The 16,664-nt window shown below is 47.1% G+C and overlaps 1 protein-coding gene across 1 annotated transcript in view; it reads right to left on the reverse strand.

The window, feature by feature from the left end:
* The window catches only part of LOC119386540 (serine/threonine-protein kinase greatwall), a 217,730-nt gene that overhangs the window by 157,893 nt on the left and 43,173 nt on the right, over positions 1 to 16,664 (reverse strand). The window contains exons 5-6 of the mRNA XM_037653808.2: positions 10,203 to 10,342; positions 6,990 to 7,078 (exon numbers count right to left, since the gene is read on the reverse strand). Coding sequence (XP_037509736.1) covers positions 6,990 to 7,078; positions 10,203 to 10,342 — 229 coding nt within the window. The remainder of the gene's footprint in view (positions 1 to 6,989; positions 7,079 to 10,202; positions 10,343 to 16,664) is intronic.

Genomic DNA, 16,664 nt, shown 5'->3' on the forward strand with positions numbered 1-16,664 from the left:
CAGTAGGTCAAAGCCTCCAATCAGAAACCGCCGTTGGTTTATGGCTTGAATCGGACCCGTGGATGAGAGATTTAAAATAGAGCTGAACTAGTTGGTAAGTATTCATTCTAAAAAGAAATGGCGTGCAAACATGGACACAAGAAAGAAGTCAGGACACCACAAAGGCGACTGTGGTGTCCTGACTTCTTTCTTGTGTCCGTGTTTGCACGCCCTGTCTTTTTAGAATGGATGTGAGAGCTTGACGCACGATGCGTGAGGAATTGCCGACGGTTACATCAGGTGCACTGCAGGAGTTGCCGTGGGTTGCATGAGGCTACCGCCTTGGTTGACGCCCGTTGCATCAGGCACCTCGCTGGTTGCATCAGGCAGTCTGTTGATGTTGACAGCACTTGCATCAGATGTTCTACCAGGTTGAATGCCACACCAAAGCAATGAAGTTTGGGTTGGAAGCCCTGGCATAACAACCTTCTCTATCATTACAAGATAAGAAATTCAACTTTATTAATCGACCGTAAACACGTGCCTGGGTTGTTTGCCCCTTTATGACATGCGCGATGCACCCCCATTTCTGTGTATATTGTAGAGAAGCCTTGGGACATGGTAATGGGTTACCCTCTCCAGCGCCTTCTAGTGGGTCGTCCTCTTTGGTTGTTTGAAAAAGAACACCACTCGCGCAGGGAGTTCGTGCCTTGCCGTGACTGTCGCCATTACTCACTTGTCGTAGAGTGCTGTCCTATTAAACACCTCGTCAAAGACGATACGAAAGTGCCTCCAAACTCGTCAACGGCTGTGTCGGTCTACTGCGCCGGTCTCTCCGACACCATTGCACTCATTTCGCCATCTGCCCGCGTCTGCACTAGGAAAGGGTTGCTGGTACCTTTCGCGACCGTGCGAGTCACTCAGGGCAGCACCGCTATTTTTGTTACCAACCCATCCCCAGTGCATTGTTACGTTGGTTCGAGGGGAATGTCTCGGCAAAGTGGAACCCGTTGAAGACGCACAAGTTCTGGACGCACCTGATGACTCGCACTGTACCAGTTCCCGCACCATCAGTGCCGTTTCCACGTCTGATTCGTCACCTACTGATGTATTCGGTCCCTCCATTGTCGACAACCTTACGTCGGTCCAGCGTTCGCAGCTTCTGTGCTTGTTGGATGAATTTCGTCATTCTTTCGATGTTGGGCAAACATCCCTCAGCCGCACGTCCACTGTTACGCATCGCATCGACACTGGCGCCCAACCACCACTGCGGCAACGTCCATATTGCGTGTCTCCCACAGAACGCCGGGTAATTAACGAGCAAGTGGACGATATGCTTCGACGCGATGTAATTCGGCCCTCCGACAGCCCACGGGCGTCTCCTGTTGTTCTCGTTGCGAAGAAGGACGGTTCTGTGCGGTTCTGTGTGGACTACCGACGGCTCAACAAGGTCACCCGCAAGGATGTTTATCCACTGCCGCGAATCAACGACGCGATTGACAGGCTCCAAGGAGCAGAATTCTTTTCATCTCTCGATTTGCGCTCGGGGTACTGGCAAGTACCCATGGCTGATGACGCTCGACCAAAGACAGCCTTTGTCACGCCCGACGGCTTGTACGAGTTCAACGTCATGCCGTTCGGTCTGTGTAATGCGCCCGCGACCTTCGAGCGCATGATGGACACCGTTCTGCGTAACTTGAAATGGCACACGTGCCTGTGTTACCTGGACGACGTCGTCGTCTTCGCTCCGGACTTCTCCACGCATCTCTGACGTCTGCGGCATGTTTTGACCCGTTTGAGCAACGCCGGCCTCCAACTGAATCTGAAGAAGTGCCGATTTGCAGCACGGCAGCTGACTATCCTCGGCTACGTCGTGTCCAAAGACGGAATCCTTCCCGATCCGGCCAAGCTTCGGGCCGTGGCCGAATTTCCCAAACCTACGTCCGTCAAAGAACTGCGCAGTTTCGTCGGACTGTGTTCATACTTTCGACGCTTCATACGAAACTTTGCCACCATCATATCGCCACTGACGAAGCTCCTTGGAAGTAACGGACCCCTAAATTCGTGGTCGTCAGAGTGCGACGACGCGTTCGCAAAGCTCCGTCGTTTGTTGACGTCTCCTCCCATACTACGCCACTACGACCCTACAGCCCCAACGGAGGTACACACGGACGCCAGCGGTGTAGGCCTCGGCGCTGTCCTTGAGCAATGCAAACCAGGGTTCCCCGAATATGTCATGGCATACGCAAGCCGTACGCTTACCAGAGCTGAGACTAATTACTCAGTCACGGAAAAAGAGTGCCTGGCGATCATCTGGGCCCTTACGAAGTTCCGACCTTATTTGTATGGTTGCCCATTTGATGTCGTCACCGACCATCATGCACTATGCTGGCTGTCGTCATTGAAGGATCCCTCGGGCCGTCTTGCCCGCTGGGCACTTCGCCTGCAGGACTACGACATCCGCATGCTGTACCGCAACGGACGCCAGCATGCTGACGCCGACGCCCTCTCGCGCTCTCCCTTGCCTGACGACAATGCCCCCTGCTCAGTATCTCACATAGCTGTTGCTTCAATCAGCGTTCACACCATCGCTACCGAACAGCACAAGGATAAATGGATCACCTCGCTGATCGACTTGCTCACTGATCCGACGGCAACACCATCCACTCGCGCGTTGCGTCGTCAAGCCCACCATTTCGCCATTCGTGACGACCTCCTGCACCGACGCAATTACAACGCCGATGGCCACCAGTGGCTACTAGTGATACCCCGCAGTCTGCATTCTGAAATATGCGAGGCCTTCCACTGTGACCCGCAATGCGCGCACTCTGGGGTATCCAAAACTTACCACCGCATTCGACAACGATACTTCTGGCGTGGGATGTACTGCTACGTGCAGAAGTTTGTTCGCTCCTGCCTCGATTGCCAACGCCGAAAACCTGCAACGCATGTGTCGCCACCAGGTCTACAACCATTACCTTGCCCTAACCGTCCGTTCAGGCGCGTGGGCATCGATTTGTATGGACCACTTCCTCCGACTTCGGCTGGTAACCGCTGGGCCATCGTCGCTGTTGACCATCTAACGCGATACGCCGAAACCGCCGCCCTCCCAGCGGCTACAGCACGCAATGTTGCCTCCTTCCTACTACACCGATTCATACTGCGTCACGGTCCACCCCAAGAGCTTCTCAGCGATCGAGGCCGTGTCTTCTTATCGGAAGTCGTGGAAGCCATTCTGAAAGAGTGCCATGCTGTTCACCGCAAAACTACTGCTTACCACCCGCAGACGAATGGCCTAACCGAACGCTTTAACCACACGCTCGGCGACATGCTGTCAATGTACGTCGCCGCCGATCACACCAATTGGGATGCCATTCTGCCCTTCGTCACCTACGCCTATAACACCGCCCCTCAGAGCACTACTGGTTTTTCACTGTTCTTCTTACTGTACGGAAGGCACCCGTCGCACACCATCGACACGATACTTCCATACAAGCCGGATTCATCTGAGTGTGCGCCTATTTCTGACACAGCCAGGCTCGCTGAAGAGTGTCGCGAGCTTGCCAAGACATTTATGACGCAGGAACAAGAGCTGCAGAAGAGCATTCGTGATGGCACCACTACTTCTGAACCCACGTTCCTCCCTGGAGCGCTCGTATGGCTCTCGGTCCCTACCACTGCAAGTGGCCTTTCTTAAAAACTGCTGCCGAAATACGAAGGCCCATACGGGTTGTCGAGCGCACATCCCCGGTCAACTACTTGATCGAACCCATCGAACCAGCTTCGGACATGCGCCGTCGAGGGCGCGACATTGTCAACGTGGAGCGCCTCTAGGCCTACTATGACCCACTCATAGTGACGAGCTGTTAGGTCGCCGGACGGCTCCCTTTTCGTACCTGGGATAATTGTAGAGAAGCCTTGGGACATGGTAATGGGTTACCCTCTCCAGCGCCTTCTAGTGGGTCGTCCTCTTAGGTTGTTTGAAAAAGAACGCCGCTCGCGCAGGGAGTTCGTGCCTTGCCGTGACTGTCGCCATTACTCATTGTCGTTGAGTGCTGTCTATTAAACACCTTAACAATATATATAGGTTTTTTTACACGTGCAATAAATTTTCACTTGTGAGTAAGCACTTGCGGTGCGTCAGTATTTCTTTCCTTGTCCTGCTTCTTTTTGTGCTCTATTCCAATCTGTAGTCATAGTGCCAACAAAGGTTGGTAGGCACTTATCGTTTCTTACCTATGGTGCGAGCGACGCGCACGCTGTCTAGTGAATGCATCTTATTTTACTAAATGCCGACTATACTTTCTAGCATGCTCTTTAAATATCAGAACCTCACCTTGCAGTCATCGACAGTGTCGATGGACGTTGCACAAGTGCATTCGCGAATTATAGACCGCTCCGGGACTTCATAGGCAACCAAGTTGTATCTTTTGTCATTTCATTTAGTATGCTGTAAGGCGTATTGGCACCAAAAAAAAAATTGGCCACGTATCTGCGTGCTTCACTGCAAATGTCGTCTAAAGACGATAGAAGAGGCGCTGCATGAGATCGCCATCTGGCAATACGTCGGGAAACACGAGTGCTGTGTTGCGGGCTGGTAGTCCTGGCGCAGCAGAAGGCGAAGACCGGCGGTGACCAACGCGACCGGCGGGGACGCCAGCCAGCCCGAACACGCGGTTTGGCGCGATGCGCTGAAGCAGAAGAAACGTCCGCACTCAACGAGTACTCTCCACACACTCTTTTATTTACACGTCGCCTGCGTAAAACAGGAATGCCAGAGCGGCGCCCGATGGCATTCGCACAGTGCAATACAGAACCGAAACCGAAACACAACAATGAGCTCGTGCAGAGGGCACGGAGGAAGGCAAGTTTCAGCGCAGTCGCATTTTCAGCGCAGCTTAAGAAACTAGGGTCTTTAGAATTACCTATGTATGCATTTTCTATTAAAGGAACACACCACGTAATACTTACTTAGTGATGTTGCGCCTCAGATATGCGTGATATTTACTTTTTGATCAACAACGTTCACAAGTATGAACAGCCGTACCAGTTCAAGATGGCTGGCCCTTGGGCAAGTGGTTCAACTTTGGCCGAGTGGCTGAATCGAGTGACGTGCCGACAAACAGAAAGACATACAGATAGACAGACCAAAATTTCTCCGTTTAAGTATCCCAAGAAAGACTATCGTCTTTAAAAATATTAAAAGGTAACGCTTCTGAGCCACTCAGCTTGTCCAGCAGCAGTGGGACAGATGGAAATCACAGAGAGGCCATCGCAACTAAACAATGAAGTTTGTGATTGAATTACGCAGTAATATGTTGCACCTAGCCAAATTCACTTGATCTGAGAAGTGCTGGCACAGCGCAAGCGGAAAGCTAAAGCACGAGGCTCGCTCACTCATCGCGGCAGCTGCTGCCGTGGCGTACACACTTTTTCCATGAGCACTTGCACACTCATTGGTGGCACTCGTGTGCTTGGAAAAGGTATTGAGTTATGGCGGTCGTTGTCCTCCCATGCACTTTATTGGGCATATCTGTGCATTTAAACCTCGAAGTGTTAGCCAGCGCCGCTTGTAGCAAAGACAGGGAGTGTACAACACTCTTTTTTGACAGCTTGCATCACCAGCACGTCATTGCACTACAGTAAAAAAGATTACAAATACAGTAGTATCTCAGTGATACGAACACGGCTGATGTGAATTTCGGTCTGGTACGAATTCGTAAAATTCCCCGTACGAATACCCTCGTGCCCAATGGGCCAAAATTAGGATGTTCCGTACACTTTTTCTGCATCGCAACAGGTGATATGGACTTGGGTACCGAAACTTTCAAGCGACGGCTTACAGCAGCAGTGCTGCAACAGTACACGCAACCAATGCACACAGAGTCACAACTGTTCTTATCGTTTGCCACAACCGCTGTGTACGAACCGGCGGTCTCTTGTGAGGCAATCATGTATGGCGGGGGTCTCAAACTCACCTCAGCTAGCAGGCCACCAGCCACGAAATTTAGTCCCGCAAGGGCCAGGACAGTGAAGAAGGTGGGAAGGGGAGTTGAACAAAATGTCAACTAAAGCTGCCATTTAAAAGAACGCGTTTCTCATATCTCATACAGTACACTCTTTTTAAACTGTAACCTGAAGGGACCAGGAAAATATGTTCCATTTAACAGGAGTTCCATTTACTGAGAGATGAACTGGCTCGCAGCATTCAGGCACAAAACCAGTCATATTATAGGCAGTTGTTCCACTTAAGCAGCAATTCCGTTTAGGAGATTTCCATTTACTGAGTCTACTGTATATGCATCATTTCTGAAGGAGATTCGGCGTCACATTTCATCAGAGATCCTAACATCACTGTATACTTAAAGGCCATATTTTAGGTAGAAATGACGAACCTTTATTTTTTGATCTGCACAGTATTTACATCAGCACAGAAAAAGTACTTATAGTTCGAAAGGAAACCAGCTTGCCTGACTCACTGAGAGAGGTGATTGACAAGTGCGCTGCAGTTTTGCAGGTGCAGCTTGCATCTATTAGGTTGTAACTGACTACAGATGGCTGCAACTACAAAAAAAAGGCCCACTTCATTGCCCCTGCATACATGCAGTTATCGAAACCCTCCCGACAGCTCCTGGTTACCAAAATTTCCCGATGTCATAATGTCTCCTAGGAACCTCTTGCACTTTCCCAACCTATTCTGAAATCCAAGAAAGCACAGGGCAAATAAAATCAAGGTCTTTGTGTACTTCGTCAATGACCAATAAAAGCATGTTGGTGTGTCAGAACATTGGTCACTTCTGGTGTACTGCAAAAGTGAACTGCAGATGCCCTTGCAATATGGACTGCATTACACACTGTCGTAAAATACGAGATAGTTTTCTTTCAAAGTCAAAGGATATGAAGAGATAAAGGCACAGGACATTTTTGCAGCCAAGTAAAGGAGGTATTGTGAAACTAATTGTCCTAACTGGCCACATCCTAAGTGGCACAATATGAATGTGTGCACTCACTGTGCTTGCGCTCCACCTGCGAGAGACCAAAGTCTGTGAGCTTGACATGCCCTTGAGCAGAGATGAGCATATTGTCCGGCTTCAGGTCCCTGCACATTAAGCAGCTTTATAAGTGAAAGATGGAAACAGTAAAAAGATGAATGAAAAGACAACTGGTCACATATTGGCACATTTGGTGTGCAATGCTACACCACTGAACAACGTTGTTGCCATGCTTTCTAGGGTATCTTGTACTTCTCAATCTGGTTTCCATGGAACCCCACGTGACGGACATTTTAGGATTCCACAATTGCTCAGAATTAACACGACCCGCTACGGTTTTATCCCACTAACATTAAATATTCAGGCAAGAAAATTTCCATTCCATTTTCACGAAGCCATTGCTCACCGCATCTACATATCAAGAGTGTGTCAAATTAATGCAACTTGTGAACCACAGCAACGTGGAGTGCAGGTCCAACACAGTTTGTAACACATGCCTGAAAATCAATTCACAAATTCTGCAAGCTGAGAGACGAAAGGTGACACTGGCTGTTTAAATGGAATTAATGGGCACATCACCTGCTACTCATTGCATGTCGCTGTTCAAGTAGCACAGTTTTTATACACGCTGATTTGCCGCAGCACTAGGTCAGTCTTGTAGCCAAAACACACTATGAGCACTTTGATACATACAGGAGTCCATAACTTCATGCCAGCTGTAGGCTACATAAAAATTTAAGATTAGCCTGTGTAATCGGTGTATCGATGGCCGTGTCACAGTGCAGATGGCATGCTTCTTTTTCCTGGTTCTTTGTGAGAAATAAAACGGGCTTTGTAATCCCAGCAATTCCTTTGTGTGAAGACATTGTTTACGGTGCGTGGTGCCTAAAGCACTGAATAGCTGTATGGTCAGCAAGTGCTTTACGAATCACAGAGCAGGAGGGGGGAGGCTAAATATACAGCGCTCACGGATTAAAACACTTCAATTTAGGGCTAAGTAAACATAACTTCATTTCCACCCTGTTCAGTCCCATCGGCATGACCATCTTGAGCCCACCTACCCCTTGTTATGCTTGACGTCGTGTTTCGTTCTGTGAGCACTATACACTACTCAAAAGTTGAAATGCATCGTTTTCTTGTTTTTCTTTAGTATAACAACTGCTGTGAGCAACTGGCCATGATAAGCGCGTCAAATCTGGCTGCTAAAGGTAAGGTTGGATCTGATGTAAATGTTCTAGACAAAATTACGCCAATTTGGCATGAACTGTAGATGCTGGAAACAAGAGTATGTGCATAACTTAGCCCTAAATGTTCGCATTTCAATCCATGAGTACTGTGCATCAGTGTAGAGAGGGAAGCAAAAGGTTCATATGAAGTAGTGGCTGGGGTTCAGAGAGACCACAAAGTCTGAGAACACCTGACGCAGTGCCCAATTGCATACCTCTTTCACAGAAAAGTAGGTCCCAAAAGACAACTGCGCACTGTAATTGAGTACAAACCCAAACCAAAACTAGCACAATAACCTTCTGCTGGCAACCATGGTAGCCAATTTTGCACGTTTTGGTCGTTGTTTCACAGCCAAGTTGACATCATGGCAAGACACAGTGATAAAAAAAAGCTTCAAATATATGCAGTTCCCTGCACTCGCTCGGGACGCTACATTCCGTGCAGAGCAGTGTATGAATGACACTGTTTTTTGTTGACATGCGTAGGTCAGCACTGCAAAGCATACACATCTCTTGCACACGGTATCCAACAAAAACACTGTAGAAAAAAAAAAACACAATGATGTCCACAGCAATCCAATGCAACTTGGGCTAATAGGCTCAGGCCACTGCTCCCACGTTCCATTGAAGCGAATGCCAGCATCTGGCTATTATCAGGAAATTCCATGTCGTCGATATTTGTGGAGCCACCACAATGTGTAGATTCTGCCAGAGAGTAAGCCCACTGCCCCTTTCTACGGCCCTCTCAATGCAGTCACAGCAGTCATATTGGAGTGCTGTGTGCTGTGTGCTGAGTGCTGTGTATTTGTTACTGTGTGATCTACTCATGTATTCACACTGCACACTATCACACTCGATAATTTTCAGGTCGTTAGTGCTATGAAAATGGCTGTGGAAAGCGATCCAATGTGCAGAGGAGAGCAGAAACAGAGCTGCAGCATGCAATTTCAGAGAACCGGAGACTTGCGTTGGCCACTGCCAAAAACTCTATTTTTGACAGTAAAACATTAAATGAAAGCTTTGCAAACAAGGTTTCAGCAGGAAGCTCCGAGTGGACCACACGCCAGTGACCAGGGACGTGCTGCCAGTGACCAGGGACGTGCTGAAGGTAGAGAGAGGCCCTCTGAGACAGAAGTGGATTCGTGAAGCTAAAAGGATTTTCTCTGCAAAGGCGAACTGGCCACAAGTTGCCTCCATTTTCTTTTCAGTTTATCCATGTTGACAATGCGTAGCACTATTCTGCCATGCCAACCTGACAGCGGAGTGGGCAGGGCTCAAATGCTTTTATCCGGTCACACACGTAGCAGCAATGCTGGCCTGTACAGCCACAAGTTGGTGCTTTCGTGTGGGCCAACAAGCAAGGTTGCATGGACACTGACCTTGTCCGTAACTGGACAGACTGTGTGGCAAAAGAGGCTCGGCGCTAGCCTGGGGCTCTGCTCGATGCCTCTGAGTGTCACTCGGACCAGCACGTCAAGCACAAGCGCACAGCTCGCCACAGAGATCTGGTGGTAATAATGGGCCAGATGACACTCCAGACACTGGACGTGTATAAGCCTGTCAAGGACCACATTCGGGCGGTTTACAATGAGTGGCTAACGAACTGATGCCACACGTTCACACAGGCTGAAGCGTGCTTCGTTCGAGGAAGTGGCAGTAGCTTGGACTGGGATGTCACTAGCAGTGTCTGTCAGTTTATCTCTCTCTGTGTGAGGCAAAAGTAGGCAAAAATGACCCTTGGATTGTGTTAGCTACGTGCCAGTATTTATTAAAAGGCACACCAGTGTGTTTCAAAGAAAAGGTGCTGCTGGGCCCACCTAATGGACGTGGTAGTGACCACATTTTTTCTACCAGAAAATAACTATTTTGTGAAATGCATGTTGATTGTGTGTTACTGAGTTGCCACATTAAAGAACATTATTTGGCAGAAAGTCCCTTATTTGATCTTCTGAAACCAACAAATCCTGCTTTTGACCCTGTCCATAAAGTGCATTACAAAACATACCTGTGGATAATGCCTCGTCGGTGAAGGTAGTCCAGAGCAAGGGCCGCCTCTGCCGTGTAGAAACGTGCCATAGGCTCCTCAAAGAAGCCGTACGCATGCAGCAATGACTTGACATCTCCGCCAATCATGTACTCCATCACCTGCACATAGAACAGCCGAGGCACACTTCGTTTCGACAAAATGTATGTTACAAAGCACCCTCCAGAAGGTACTCTATACTTTCTAACTAACCACGAGTGATGTTTACAGGCTTATAATCTTCTTTAATATGATATGCATGAATTTATGCCATGCTTGCTGTATCCACAATTCTGAAAATGTCACTGCGAATGCAACAAAGAGAACTGAAATGCATGCTGAAATGCTTACTCATTTCCATTTTGAATGACAACCAGGTTTTGCATGGCAACTCAGCACAATCTGTGCCTGAATGTATGGGAACTGTCTTGATTCTTTACAACTCAGATTGCACAAAAACAATGGACGAGCACAGAGACATAATGAGCGCTGACTTCCAACTGGTTTATTTTCCCCAGAAAGGAACACAAGATTACAGCATGTGCAGAGATTCCTTTTCTTTGTGAAGAAGAAAGGGGTGCTGAGACGATGGTTGGTCTCTCATGTCAGCCTTTATAATCTCATGTGTAATCGGCTCCTGGAGACAACACAAGACTTAACAAACATTAGAATGCACCTGCAGCAAGGGCACTGATGAACTAAGTGGCCTTGCTTATATTTTTCTACACTAAACTTGTGCTCAGGTAGTCTAGAATTGAGGCACCTGCCTGTCTGGCCTATGCACAGTTTATCACAACATACCAGTACACGATACACAACGTTCACTGTGCACGGGACAAACATATTCTTGTGTTTATTAGTGCATGCTGCATCTTTTTTTGCGGTTCAGGTCAGTGATTCTGCAAGTCTTGAACAGCTCATACAGTGCAGATAATGCAACACAGACATTAGCAGAGCAATCTTTCACGATTTGTGAGAAAAAGCACTCATACTGGAAGCGACCGCGATTTTATGCTTTTCTGCGTGCACCCTTCAATACGATAGCGCAGACCGGTGCTCAATCCTGAGCAAACTTAGCAAACCCCGTGTATCTTAAAAGCCATGTGCTTGTCTGTTAAGGCTTACAGTCGTGACATGAGAACATCATCTTTTAAACCTATTAGTGAAACACAGCTTAGCTATGCGTAGCTTGAGTTTAGAATGAGTGGAGTGATACTGAAGCAAAGGTTTTTCTTAGCGTACAATTTCTACATCCAACAAGCGTGTTCCTCAGTACATGTTAGTTAAAGGTCTAGAGTTGTCAACTACCATTTCATGCACGATTACCAATGTATACAGAGCTCCCTGGAAGATTGTTAGTACACCTACTGCATAGGTATTACGCAAGATGCTGACGTCAAATGAAAGCAAACAGTCGTCAGCAAATCTAAAAACTTCAAGAACACTAGTGTTCTTTAGGTGCATGAAAATTTGTTTGTTCAGCGAAGCTAAGACTGTTTTTTTATGATTATGATAACCAACTATCCTAAATTATCGCCCTTGTCTGATTGCAAGCACGACATGTACAGTAGGCTCTCAGCAAATGAAAATCTTTGAAATGAATTGCTGCTTAAATGGAACAGCTGCCTCTAACTTGATTGCACCCCTGTTCATCTCTCAGTAAACAAAACACATTTTCCTGGTCCCTTAAGTTCCCGTTTAACGAGACTGCACTTTAGAAGAGTACATTCTGGAACTTAGTTGACCATTAGCAATAATGACAGAATGTACTATGATATAAAAGCTGACACACCGAAGACCGCCACTATCATTCATTGTACTGGGAGTGTTGCGTGCTCTGCTGGGCTTAAGTTCGCACAATAACAGTTCAGTCTCTACTGGTTCAATTGTTGCATTCTTCCCCATCACAGCTATGTGACAATATTGTCCAATGATATTCAATAAAATTCAGCAAGAGGCATAGGGCAGTGGAACAGCCATTTGATGTATCATGCAAAAAACTGATACAGAGCAATAACCTTTTTCGGTGGAGGGAAGATCCACACTACAGCCTCAACATTAATTCAAATAATATAGCCAAGACCGTTTTATGTTCATCAATGCTGGATTTTGGACAAAATTTACTAAAAGGGCTCATACAGGTTTCCGAGAAAAAAATTCAAAATACTTTTAAGGACTTGCAAAAGCGTAGAGCATCATCCAATGTAGCATTTCTTCACTGTATATAGCAGCATATCCAAAACACCACCGATAGCTTCACTGCACCAAGGACCCAAAGATTGTGTTAGAAATATCCAGCCTTCCTGGAACTTCCTTGTATTGGGCGATGTCAATGAGTGCTCCTGTTGCTTTTTCAGGTACTTCACAAAGATTGGTATGAGTACAACGTCAGGGTTCATAGCAACTGTGACGCAAAAATTTCAAGGGTTATTAACGCATCTTCAGGGCCGTAAGAAAGAATTTTCAAGAACTCGGTACAACAATCTTTCAAATTGTAGGGAAGGACAATCATCTTTCACAGCTCAATCATCTCTAACATACGAGGCTGAAACTTGGAGGATAACAAAGAAATAAGAAAACACGCGGAAGACCACACAGACAGCATGCAATGGAACAGCAAATGATAGGCATTAACCATTTTGATATTTTGAGAAGGTCTCTCCTTGATGATGACATGTGGGTTTTAATGGTGCAAGGGCCAAGTTTGGCCAAAGAGCACCATGACAAATAATAGAGTGTTAACGGCGACCAATGATTTACTATGATAGGATGTAATGTGGCTGTAAAGTGGCCTAAAAACACACACTACACAGAAGCGTAAAATATATTGTACGTCGCCTCTGATCATTCAAATTGGGACCAAGTTCTCCCTTTCGTCACCTACGCTTACAATACTGCGGTACAAGCTACTACTGGATTTTCTCCGTACTTTCTTCTATACGGACGAGAACCTTCTAATACGATTGACACCATTCTACCATATAAGCCTGACCAGTCCGAAAGTACCCCTCTGTCCGAAGCTGCCCGACATGCTGAAGAATGCCGCCAGCTTGCCCGCTCCTTTTCTACCGAGCACCAGTGGCAGCAGCAATCCCGTCAACCTGGCGACCGTTCGGCACCAACGTTTTCCCCTGGCTCTTTGGTATGGCTTCGGGTACCCGCTACCGCACCCGGCCGCTCCGCAAAACTCGTTGCCAAATACCTCGGACCATACCGCGTTGTAGAGCAAACGTCCTCCGTCAATTACCTCGTGGAGCCCATCACGCCATCGACAGATCTACGCTATCGTGGCCGCGAACTTGTCCACGTCTCTCGCATCAAGCCGTATTACGACCCAATCGTTGTGTCCTCACCCTAAGCACCTCCACCACTTGCTAAGAGGTTTATTGGCAGAGAATGCGTGTGAACAAGCAGCGGTCAGCAGCGTTCGGCCAAGCGCAGCAACCACGAGCTCACAGCGATGGCGATGCCGCTGAGGCGCAGAGCAATGCCGCAGAGGCCACTCTTCTTCTCTACAATATACATATAGTATAAAATAATGATAGTGATACGTGAAGCGGTCTATGAGCAAAATAGATGTGAAAATGCTATTAAAATGTCAGACAGTGGAAATGGCATGAATGCCTCCTCCAAGCTTTTGACCCCAAAAGCAGGGAGGTAAGTGCTATTTTTAATACAAAAACCATTGCATCAGCCTCTGTTCAGAGGCCATGCTACGGATGGCCTGGGAACAGAACATGAAAAGTATTGACGTCTTTTAAAAATGCAAACAGTGATATGTGTTTAAAGGGGTCCCTACCTAAGAAGATTGAGGGATGTAGTGGAACCTGCTGCCGCTTTAGCGGCAGCAGTTTCGCGCCAACGTGCGAAACTGCTAGCCACTTCCATCGGTGCTCCAAGCGGTCGCTGCGCGACGAGTTTGGCAGGGGGGTGTAATGTGTAAAATGCCCATCGGCGGTTCCGAGGAGCCAGCAGGTGGTGCGATTCGTTGCTTACAACGAAGCACATTGCGGCTTCTTCGCTTTCGCATGTCCGCTAGCGCGATGTTCTTGCCCGCAAAGTTCGGATTAATCTCCTATGGCATCGGCGCCGTGAGCGGAGTTAGGCCTAGCCACGACTTCGAGCAGTAACCTCGGTCGCGGTGTGTGTAGTCACGGTGTCTGATGTTTCAAAGTACGTCATGCTCGATCACAAGTACAAAGAGTCTTGCGATCGTCTTCATTGTCTTCATCACGAGGTCCAAAGTGCTGAGAAGCAGCACAGTCGGTCCGAGACAAATCTGCAATGTTCGCGACAAACGTGGCGCACTATCCTAATCTGATGATTAAGCTTCCACTTGCAGCAGCCCAACTAAAGCGTCATTATATTCTACATGATTATCGACTCGTGAACACAGGACAAGTGCGAACGCATCACTAAGTAGCGCGATTTTCTACAGTTGTGACCTCGCGACGCGCAAGCAGCAGACGACATTCTCCCGAAGTGAGGATCGGACCAATGGCGTTTGCATCAGGTTTTAAGTGATATTTTTTTAGCTGTATCAACAGAAAACTTCGCAGCTGCCTAGGTGATGATATATGCTATGTCTGTAGGTATGTAGATGATTATGTGGTGATTTTTAATAATGTCCACAATTACAGCCAGGTGACTGAAAAGATCGTACAATCATTTCATGAATGTGGTCTTGGTCTACGGTTCACTACCGAATTATGGAGCAGCAACAACTCCAATATCTTGACCTACGCTTGATGTCCACTTCACAGCATGTATGTTGGAAATACCAAACAAGATCAAAAAACCACTGTTGCATGGTAATTCAGCTCACTCTAAGGTTATCAAGAATGGCATAGTATTTTCTTCCTTTTGTTCTTCACTTATAAAGTCATGCCACCATCAGGTTAAAGATAGTTTCAGCAGTCAGCTTCTCAGAAGAAGGCAGGTTACAACAATTCTGGGATAACCACAGCATATAACAAGCTCATCAAATGGGCCGAAAAGTACTGCGCGGGAGCATGTGACGAGCGCAATATAGTGGCGTCAGCAAATTCTCTGTTGTGCCATATCTGCATCGTTTCTCCCACGGACTAAAAAGCGTTTCCAGCAGACACCAGGTGGACGCGGTTTTTTCTGACCCTCAGAAATTTGGAAACTAGTACTTGTCCTCTTATAAAAAAATCAGGTCCATCTGTAAAATCTGGGTGTAAAACTAATCATGTCAATAAGTGCATACCTTGCAAGCTAGGGTGTGTGTATATGATTCCTTTATCATGCGGTAAAGTATACATCGTATGAGTAGGAGGTGCATCAACACAAAGCTGCAAGAACACTGACGCTCGCTCTCCTCCTCTACTGCCATCTCCTATCATGTGGCCAATCGTCTTTCGTGTGGATGTAATCCCTAGTTTGTTGATACTGCTATTCTTTCCCGACATCACAATAAAATAACAAGAGAATTAATTGAAGCCTTTTACATCACCAGCTTAAAAGACAAATGCATCAGCCATGCATCCGTAACCCTCTCACCAAAAGAATTTGAATACCTCATCAACATGTGTATAGCATAGTGCCAATTCATAATGCAGTTTTTTACTGCGGTGTGCGTTTTCCTCTAGGCTATGTCCCTCCTGCTGATATCATCTTGTGGTTCGCTTTCCACCTTCTGTGATAATTGTTGTGTGCCGATGCTGGCTGCATATAAGGGGCATATTTTTTCAATAAAAACTTCAGTTGTGAGTACAGCGCATGTTCTGTCTTCTTCTCGTCCTTTGTATTCATTCTAGCGCTGCCTTTTTACATCATTATCAGCAGTTTCCTTTTCACAAAGCGGACAGCGAGCTGCCACCAGGTGTACGGGTTCTCGTGCAAAGGAAATTGTTTTCTTTTTGGCCACGTTTTGCCCTACATTTTAATGGGAAAGCATTACTTGGCCAGGTTTGCAAAAGCATGCACTTGTCCAGTGTCTGCAAAAGCCATGCGCGAAAAATACATGACCTCTCCTACCGGCACTGACGCCAGCGCCAATGTGTCAAGCGTTGTCGACACCACTTTGGTTGTACAAAATCATGTAAATAACCACAATACGGCTTCTGCATTTTTTCATTCTTTATAAGACATTTAGGGAACACGACTTAGCAGCATTCCTCCAGTGCTTCATCAACCTAGCCAAAAGAAATGCTTTCATGTTCCCATCTCATAAGAATACGCTTAAAGGGCAAGTAAACAACATCGCAGCCCAAAATTTTTAATGAAGAAATAACTGCACACCTGTACAATGTGAACATGCTGCCGCAAGAACTTTGCGAATAAGTGCAGTATTAAGGAAGTTACAGGGTATAGAACGACCCACGTTGGCTGGTCTCGGTTTCTCGCTCGTCCTTCCCACCCTTCTCTTGCAGCAGAGAGGGGTAGGCGTAGCCCTTTGTCGTGACTACGCCCACTTCGTCA

Source organism: Rhipicephalus sanguineus, chromosome 3 (genome assembly GCF_013339695.2).
Source record: "Rhipicephalus sanguineus isolate Rsan-2018 chromosome 3, BIME_Rsan_1.4, whole genome shotgun sequence".
NCBI lineage: Eukaryota > Metazoa > Arthropoda > Arachnida > Ixodida > Ixodidae > Rhipicephalus > Rhipicephalus sanguineus.